This window comes from Saccostrea cucullata, unplaced genomic scaffold (assembly GCF_032062105.1).
Source record: "Saccostrea cucullata isolate Sc308-1 unplaced genomic scaffold, CSIRO_AGI_Scuc_v1 ctg3629, whole genome shotgun sequence".
Classification (NCBI taxonomy): Eukaryota; Metazoa; Mollusca; class Bivalvia; order Ostreida; family Ostreidae; genus Saccostrea; species Saccostrea cuccullata.
Genome location: NW_026922632.1, coordinates 182938 through 192881, shown reverse-complemented (window position 1 = coordinate 192881; position 9944 = coordinate 182938). Strand labels below are relative to the sequence as shown.

Below are 9944 nucleotides of genomic sequence, written 5' to 3'. Positions count from 1 at the left end.
TGTCACCCTTTGACTTGTTTCATTTTCCACTATTGAAAATAGTATCTTTAAGAAAGAAGAAACAAGTTCAGGGAATCATAAGATCTGCCATATTCCAGTATTAAGGGCCAATCTCAAAAATATGTTCTGAAAATAGTCAGAAATTGAATAAAATGCTTAGAACGCAATGGTCACCCGGTGTTTTGAAAAATGAGTGAAAACGACAGCGTGTAAGAATATCTAAACAATTATCTTTTTTAATCAGAAATTGTAGTTATCCAATTTTGTCTGAAATTTAAACAGATAATGAAACTTGAATCCATTGCTGTAAATCTTCAAAACAAATAAATAACAATAAGATGCACTTGACAACAACAGCAAAGGTGTGAATTGAAAAGAGAGAATTGCAGAAGTACAACGACAGTTTTATATGCCATTTCCTTAAATTTTTATGGTCTTCTTGTTGAAATTCATATTTCATGAGTCAGTCAATTTTCTGGAGTAGTCTATCAGGTAAAATTTTTTGACAAAAAAATCAAAATTTTATGAGAGGAAGGAATAAGAATCAGGAATCCGCAACATCAAATTTCTTTAAACCCGAACGCCCTGAAGATTAAAGGAGTTTTGGGGATTAACAGAAAGTGTTTTTTTTATCACAACAATATTCGCCAGATCTGTCACCCTTTGACTTGTTTCATTTTCCACTATTGAAAATAACATCTTTAAGAAAGAAGAAACAAGTCCAGGAAATTTCAGGATCTGCCATATTTCAGTATACAAAGGGCCATACTAAAAAAAATCAAAAAATATATTTAAAATCAATTAGAAAATGGATAAAAATGCTATGGACATGTGTTTTAATTAAAAGAGAATATTCAAGTGAAATTATTAAGACTAAATCATTGAAAAAGGTTTTTTTCCTTTCCGTGCACCTATGACATTATTTAGTTAACAGCCCTCGTAATTGCCTCGTAACGCTACTTGATCTGAGAAAAAAACATTCTTCATCAAATTCTGGAGCTAAATGGAATATCTGAGCTGGAATTTTAAAGTACTTCACTCGTGAAATTAGTTATATCAAGGATAATTTGTCAAGGATGAGTTTTTATATGGCAAAATTCAAAATTGCAAAGAAAATTAGGGATCAGTGTGCATTTTTCAGAGCAACGGTATAATTAATTTGACATTTTAGCAAAAACGTTCTTGAAAGCCACCTAATCTTAAACAACTAGGTTTGTAATAAAAACATTTTTCTGCTCTGTACTTTGCGGAAATTTTTTTCGCAAGTATCATCGGAAAATTTTGTGAAATGTTTGACGGATATGTTAAGGTAGTTTTATTTTTGTTCCACCGCAGAATTAAAACTTCATTTTCACATTGCGTACATTTCAATTTTTTTCACCGTTTTTAAAGAAGTGTACCCAACTTTAGATATTGAAGGCATGTTTGCTGCATGACCGAAAAATCGACACGCAGATTATATCCTTTGATCAACTAACTAAGACCGTTGTAGCGTTACCTTAATGAGTTTTATTCAAGAGAACATTGATGCGCTTTGAAATAAAGTACGAGGATCCAATTATTAACCGGCCGAATTTACATTTATATGAAGTCATAAATTTTTAAAGAATAACCTACAAAGAAAGTTTAGTCGATAGTTAGTGTGATCAAACGGTAGTAGAGTACTCGAACATCCGTTGACATCCCTGTAATGAACCATGCATTGGATATTTTCTCCTAGAACCTAGTACAGAAGAAAAAAAAAACGGCATCCTTTTAATAGGTACCTCGTAGAAAACGCACTTCTTAAAATTATTAACAAATAAGTAGAACATGGCGATTTCCCATCATATTCATGGATTTAATATTGAATAAATAACTTCTTATGTGGTCAGTATATTGAAATAAGAACAAGAGCCCGAGACCCGTCCCTCCAAGAGGCGATATTCCAGATGATTTCAGGTCACGACATGAAGTATTGGGTCCTTATCTAGCCATTTGAATTCATGAAAGAAAAAGCAATTGATTTATTATATTGATATAAGTTGAAAAATATTCTGTTGACCTAATTTCTAAATTGTTTGTTTTCTGTGTTTTGGAATCTTTCTTCCTTTACTAATTTAGAATTGAACGAAGTTCTTATCTACTTAATCTGTCACGGAGAGATTCGATCCCATGATCCTCTGATCACAGATCAAGTACAAAATCAAAGGAAAAGTTCAACCTGAACATTGTGAGGCAAATGAAAATATAAATAAATGTTTTGTTTTTAGGTTCCTTTGAGTTTTTTTCGCTCATATTGAGCGACCTCTTGTCAGTTGTGAGCTGCAATTCTAGACCTATACTGGACACTTAGGTACATTGATTTATACGGTTTAAACCAATTTGAAAGGAAGATAAGAATTACTCCTTTACTCTTACATACTCTGACACAAGAGCAAACACTTGTACCACTGCACCAGGCAATCGACATCTCTTATTTACAAATCGTCTTCTGTGAGAATTTTGATAGCTGACCAACATTGTATTACACAAATGGTATCAGAAATGTTCCCACCAATTCATTAATTTCTCTTTAAAAAAACTGTTCTTCTGATTTTATTAGTCTATTCTATAAATTATTTTCAAGTAAAAGGTGATAGAAATTCTGAAATATGTTAAATCATGCTATGATTGACATAATTCACATTGTTTTAGGGTTCTTTGGTTTCGGTTTGTGTAGATATATTCTCTCCGGACAGGAGACGGTGTAAGTTTTTATTTTATACGGTCTGAGAACTTATAAAAAGTCATATAATGTGTGAGAAAACGATTCAATTAGCGATACATTTATTTCATTTTCTACAAGTACATATAGTTGAAAATTTTAAACATTTAGCAGTTTTTTTCTTGCACAGGTAGTACACATTCAATGTTACTGAACTACAAAGATCTGTATTTCACAGACATTTAAGATATCGGTTTTCCCTGGCCGGCTATGAATCACGAGTCTAACGCGGCTTCCCCTGGAACCGGAAGTACAGAACAGAAGAAGAAGGCCACCTGTCACCCCAGGTCCCGTAAAATAACCACATCCATTTTCTTTTCCATTTTCAACAACATTTATTGACAGATCGTGCAGTCTATCCCCTGTACAGAAAATGCATAAACCTTAGCCTGCAATTATGTGAGTCCAGCATTGTAAATACAGGATCTTGAATCGAAAAAGATACAAAAATATTTTTTTCATATTAGTAAAGCATAAAATGTGATGGAAATAAAAAAAAATAGATAAAAATAGAAAGAACTCAACCTAATTCAGTTTCAGAATGCCGAAAATAAAAATTTTATTTAATTTTAAGATGTCAATCCATCTTCATAAAATATCCTGTAAATCAACTATAATTATTTGCATCAATTTTAATTCAAAATTTGTCATTTTTAAATCCACGCAGATATTCAATTTTTTTGCGACTCGGGAAGATTTCGGCATAGATTGGTCCTTCGTAGAAAGCATGCAAAAAGCTATTTCACATATCTTTTACAAAAATAAAATCGTGTTTATAAGACGTATTTTTTTCTGAAATCGGTTAATCGGTTAATTAGAATTAAGAAATTCACCGCTTTGATCCTGTCTGTTGAAAATTAGAACTTTCACAACGTCAAAAATGCTTTGCAGATCTATTTCCATCCAAGGGTTAATTTCTTGGCGGGTATGTGCAGTAGTTAGCCCTGTTGGACATACAGTGATGTTGTCAACCGCGTTAGAGGCGAACTGATAGTCAGGTTTGAACACAGAAATCATAGTCGCTGGCTTGTTAACAGCAACTGTAAAAAAACATTTAACAAGAGTTTTCTTTGTGCAAAAGTTTGCAACGCACCCATTTTACATTATTAATCTTTTTTTTTTACAAATATCATGAAAAGAGTTTTACCAAATAAGAGAAATTATAGCTCAGAGGTCAAATCAGTTTTTCTTTATTTGTGAACTGTTCATAACATGTGATTGTTAATGTTGTCTATGAGATGTATGTCTCTTGCCTTCAATAAACTGAACATATAAAAGCTTCACTTTGTCCTTCAGTTCCTTTGTTTATCGGTGAAACATGTATTGAAACCTTGGAATAATAAAATTTATTGTTCCTGTATTAATGTTTTAATATTGTGTTGGTATACTGAGTATTCCATTTTGAATTTGAATCTATCTATCCGTGTAAACAGAGCCAAAAATTACAGTTCAAACGAAAATGTAGTCAATTGTATTTTTTCTTATATAGCTTTTGTTTTTATTTCTACCTAATCCTTTATAAAATTTTAATTGTTCTTACAGTTAAAAGATATGTCATCTGTCTGAAAAAATGAAGGCATATCCAATAAACCAAATGTTTCGTTAAAGGTCAGGGGCCCGTTTTACAAAAGAACTTACGACAAAGACCAAAAACTTCAGATGATTGTAAAATTTTGCAAAATTAACAATTCTCTTTGAAATTGTTTGTGTAAAAATATCTTACCATATATTCCTTTGGAAAAGTTTAAAATAATTTTCGATATGATTTTAGATAAAAAGTTAGATGAAGAATTAAATTTGGTCCTAAGTCGTAAGTCCTTTTGTAAAACGGGCCCGGTAGAGATAAAAATGATGATTAAAAAATCGAAACAACAACGCATGCATCAAAGGAATATTTTACATTGAAAACACCACGCATTGTATCAGCATGCTACAGTGTAGATGTAATAATCGATGATTCAAATGTTCCTTGCTTAACAAGAAATAAGAGATAATTATGGAAATATTATATGTATAACTAACTAAAGTATGTCAAAATTTTGTCGAATATTCCATATTTGAATTAAGTTGTGATTCGACTATTTTTTTTTCAATTCATATACAATTTTTGAGTACTAGAGTATTATGTTTTGCCCAATTCTCAAAATATTTGAGTTTATAAATATACAATACACATACCATCTCCATGTATTTACATTCCTGTGAATTATTATACATATATGGGGTTTCTGTTAATCGTAACCACTCACAGCAAACTCTGCATCTATACAAGTCTTCTCTAACTGTACATAACTCCATCCCAATGCAGCGTCGGTCACCGCTACAAAATCCGGCACATTTGTTGATGACAGTTGAGAATGAGGTTCCTTCTGGTGAAAACAAAACTTTGAAGTTGTCTGACAATGAACCATGTGCCTTTAGACTAAAATGTCGTTGATAGTAGTGAACATTGCAATAATACACAGTTAGGAAAATATACATATGATAACTTTGGTATTTCATCTTCTTTATAATATTTGCATTTGAAATGAAAGCTCAAAAGTTCTTGATAGAAATAGATGCTTGGTCTTAAAGTAGAGTGCTAAAATATTCATAGTAATAGCTCATCTCGTCTACGACCGTTTAAATGGGCAGATTTTTGATACCTTGCAGAACTATTTAATCTCAGAGAAACGTATTTCCTTTATTGATTTCTAAAGTTGAACGGGATATCTGAGCTGGAACTTTAATGATGTACTTGAGATAATTACTGCTAATTAGTTCGCTCAAAAACATAGAAATCTCATTTGATTTAATCCCATGAATTAAAAGAAGAACGCGGGATATGTTGTTGAATATTGGTTAAAAGAACACAGTTCTATTCTCCTGGTTGGAGGGTTTATTTGAAAATCATAAATCTTGTTTGGTAAAAGCATATAGTCTCCTATTATTCTCTCTAGTTATATCGTTACCACAATTACAGTTAATTAAGATCTTCCTTTATTAAAACCATTTCAGTGGAAAATATTCAAGGTAAATATTCAGCCTGATTGAGAAAACTAAATGGGTATTTTAAAGAATATAAATAGATAAAATGATTAAAAATTATAACCATGCAGAAAGATATTTTTTAATTTATACCCTTCATTCTAATTCATTCTCATTTTTTCTTATTCTTTTTTGATCCAAAAAGTATTAAGTATTCCAATTTGCAACGCTAGATGCAATTTAACTCCGTACAAAATATCTAGTGAATGCCTAGCTTAACCTTACATTCAAGTTCCTCCAGTAGTGTAGGAGATATTTGGAACTTTACAGACTTACTTTATTTTGTGTAGAAAGAACAAAATGATAAAACAAAAAAAAAACTATTTTGATAACCACTAATGATTAAAATCCTAGAATGAAACATATTGAGATAACGAACAATATTCCTGAAGGCTCAGCATTCCGTAAAACAAAAAAAAAAGGAGCAGAGCAAACATTGACATCCAAAACATCAGAGCTGGGATCAAATGCCATGGAGGAGTGAGTGGACACAAGGTAAGAGGCTGTTAAATCAGATGTTGAGTTTATCCATGCATGCAGTAAGTCACTTCTGCTGCAATGGGGGATCTTACCTGTAATTTCAAAAAAACACATATTAGAGAATGTCCGCTGTGATAACCAGACAAGCGCATGCATATTTGTAAGCATAACATATATTGGTTCGTGACAAACTTCGTCATCAATTTTTAAATAGACACTCCTACTGTCCTGATGTTTATTTTTAATGTTCCCTGTTTTAGTCTAACTTCTTTGTTGTGTGTATCAATGTTTAAATAGACCTCGCTGATATTAACATGTTTCATTAAACATGTAAGGGATCGACAAATACATAATGATAACCTAGTAAAATATGCATTATTTGGGACATGCAAAAAAAAATTAAACACAATTCAAACTTTAGACTCAACTCATGATATATTAATAAATATATCTCAGAGATACAAGAATGAAAATACCAGGTAACATCTTTACTGAGTTTTTTATCTACGTAATAAATTTGTTTTTTTGTATTCAAGATAAGGTACTACACAGTTAAAATCGATAAACCTCATCACTGACACATTTTTTGCAGCACGCTATGAGAGTAATTTGTTTGTTTATATTTTCAGGTAAGTTTCAGTTGATTTAACATTTCTTAGGATATAATTATAAAACTATACTAGGTTATATAATCCTTGTTATATTGGGGTTTGACCTAGATAAAGTAATACACTAGCATTGGAATGAGGTAATATAATTTACGTAAACTATTTCTTCTAACTTCTTGACAGTAAAATAAAACACCTCTCTCTCGATCTGTCGGTAACAATTTACATTCCTTAATTGGCAAAGTTGCAGAGGTATTTTTCAAGTGAAAGAGGTCAACTTCTATCTTACAGAAACGCATGAGATATATTCACATACCAATGTTGTTACGCAAATAAAAAGGAAGTAGGCTCTAAGTTCATATATATGTGGTGATACGCGTTTGCGAAATACTTTATTTGTTTTCATTTGTAGGGGGGTTCTCTTGTTGAATATTAAATAATTAATTGACTTATACATACACTTTATTTTCATTTTGTAATTTTAAAACATAAAATGGGGGTGGGGGGGGTGGGGGTGGTTAAGAAAATAACAATGATCTTTCATTGGGATAAGACATGAAGTCGATATAGTGATCAAATCTACTATAACGCCCTTCGTTGTTCAAGAATTTGGTCAAGTGACCATTTTTATGTCATATCCCAATGAAACTCTTCAAGAGATGTCTTATTTCTTGAATATATCATTATAACTTTAACTTTGTGATTGATATACGACAACGTTAATCAGGATAAAAGCAAACTGATTGTAAAACAGTTGTCCCTGTATGACAGATTTCAGCTAAAGTTAAGTTTAAGTTTATCAAATGTAAGTTATATGCAATATACGATATAATATATGAAGGATGAGAAATTTAGCACCATCCATTTAAAAGTAAAAGGTTTCACTTGTGAAAAATAGATCAAAATTCAGGGTCAAAGTCAAAAGGTAAAAATTGTTGGCATTTAAAAAAAGAAAAAGGTAAAAAATGGAAAGACATCTTGAAGGTCAAGCATGTTGATAACCACAACAAACAATCAAATATTCAACTCTTGAAAGAAGTGTATTGTCCTATAATTTACCTTTTCATACTGTACTATCCTTTTATTTAATTAAGAAAATCAAATCTTAAAAAAAAAAAAAAAAAAAAAAAAAACATGTTAAACTAGTTTGACACTTGACACACTTCAAATTCAGATTGGTTATGATATTGGCATTGTCAGTAAAAAAAAAAGCACACCCAAATCAGAGAAGATAAATATTGTTTACAATTAATTACTGAAATGAATCGCAATGGTTTGAAATCGACAATTCTACAAATGGTTGTTAAACAGCTGATGACACAAGACAAAAAGATGTCCTATTCATGCTTATAATTAAATTTAGCTGAAATGTAACTTTAAATTGTACATAATTATACATATTGTATGAATAGTTATCCCGCTTCAGACAAATTTGTTGATTACTGATTGGATAAATTCTAATCACATAACGCCCTGAAATTTTCCGTATTACGTCTCCGTTTCCATATTACGTCTTCGTCGAGGCGTAATATGAAAATCGGGCAGGCGATTCCGTTCGAAGCGTTGTTATTGTAAATAAAAATGGCGCCAACGAAACGGTTTACGTAAGTAGTTTAGTTTAATTTCTTGTTACCGTAACGATATTTTATTCTGAATGTTATTGGATTAAAGCTTATATTTTCATAATATGCACAACTATTTTTTTTACATTGAAAAAGGTCTTCAGCGGGATAAATTCGTTACACAGTCAGTTAGTGACCTAATACGGATTCATACAGGGTGTGGAATGGAAATCCGTATTGGGCGAGGCGAAGCCGAGTCCAATACGGATTTCCATTTCACACCCTGTATGAATCCGTATTAGGTCACTAACTGACTGTGTAACTAATATTATGTTATCGTACAATCTTTAAAACATTAATAATGGACACTGTACTTGTAAAAAAAATATAAGTCCTTTAATAGCATAAATTACATGTTTCCCCACCTGCAATTATATATGACACTTACTAGCGCATGTAAAATTATGTCAAAATATTGAAAATTTTATTTCTTGTTTTAGCTGTATTATTAGGCGTTTCAGGAAGATGTAGATTTCAGGAATATGGATATTATTACGATGACGATGATGGAATGTGGAAGAAAGGTATACACTACACCTATGTTTACTGCAGCGGCTACTGTAACCATGTAAGCAATTCCTGCGACTATGTTTACCACGTTTCAAGCAGCGTGTAAGTGTATTTCTTATTACAATTCTCTGTATTCAACTAATATAACGTGAGTTTTTGGACCTTTGATGATAATTTCTTATTTACGTCGTTTTCAGGAGTGTCGGAACCATTACTGGTGCAGTCGTCGGTGCTTTAGCTGGCCTGGCAATACTGGTTACTATTTGTGTAGTGGTAGCCTGTGTTTGTGCTAGGCAACGTAGAAGTCCTGGTCAAGTTATTTATGCCAGTCGTCCTGGAAACACAACGGTCGCATACAACAATAGTACGTTCCTTAAAAAAATATTTATTTGAAACGTTTTATCTTACATAAAATGAGGTTTACATGCGGTAATGTATATATCTTTAAAAAGACACTAAAGCATATACTGTAAACGTGGTGCATGTTTTTCTATACATTTTGAGTGACCATTGTTTAAAAAGGACGTTAAAACAGATACTTTTTTCCTATTCTACAGCTACAACGCAGTATTCAGTCGGAGTTCAACAGCTTGTTTATACAGTTTCTACAACGAATGAAAATACCACTAAATCCCATTAAAAGAAGTGACATCAAATGATCAAATTTATCGAAGACTTCTTGTCCTAAAAATATGCAAACGATTAATCACCTGTCACACTCAAGTTTTTATACTCTATTTAAAATTATTTATTGTTTATGCAGTTTGACATTCGGAAAAACTAGTTTTTCAAAATAGGTTGCAGCTTATGTTGAAAGGTCTTTTAGGTTCTCTGAAATTTTGTATTTTGTGAATATATAGCGATAATCATCTATGGTTCGATCCTTAAATGTGCCCAGTGACTTCGGATTCTTCCCCTGTAATTTCCAAAGCATGACAAGGAGTATACGGT

At 31.7% G+C, this 9944-nt stretch overlaps 1 protein-coding gene across 1 annotated transcript; it reads left to right on the top strand.

Annotated features, from left to right (window-relative positions):
• Nucleotides 1-6792: 6792 nt before the first annotated feature.
• Nucleotides 6793-9633, top strand: LOC134262107 (uncharacterized). The gene is made up of 4 exons (XM_062744497.1): nt 6793-6882; nt 8924-9095; nt 9191-9357; nt 9551-9633. The coding sequence occupies exons 1-4, from the start codon at nt 6852-6854 to the stop codon at nt 9631-9633; spliced, it is 453 nt and encodes a 150-aa protein (XP_062600481.1). The 5' UTR covers nt 6793-6851.
• Nucleotides 9634-9944: the final 311 nt, after the last annotated feature.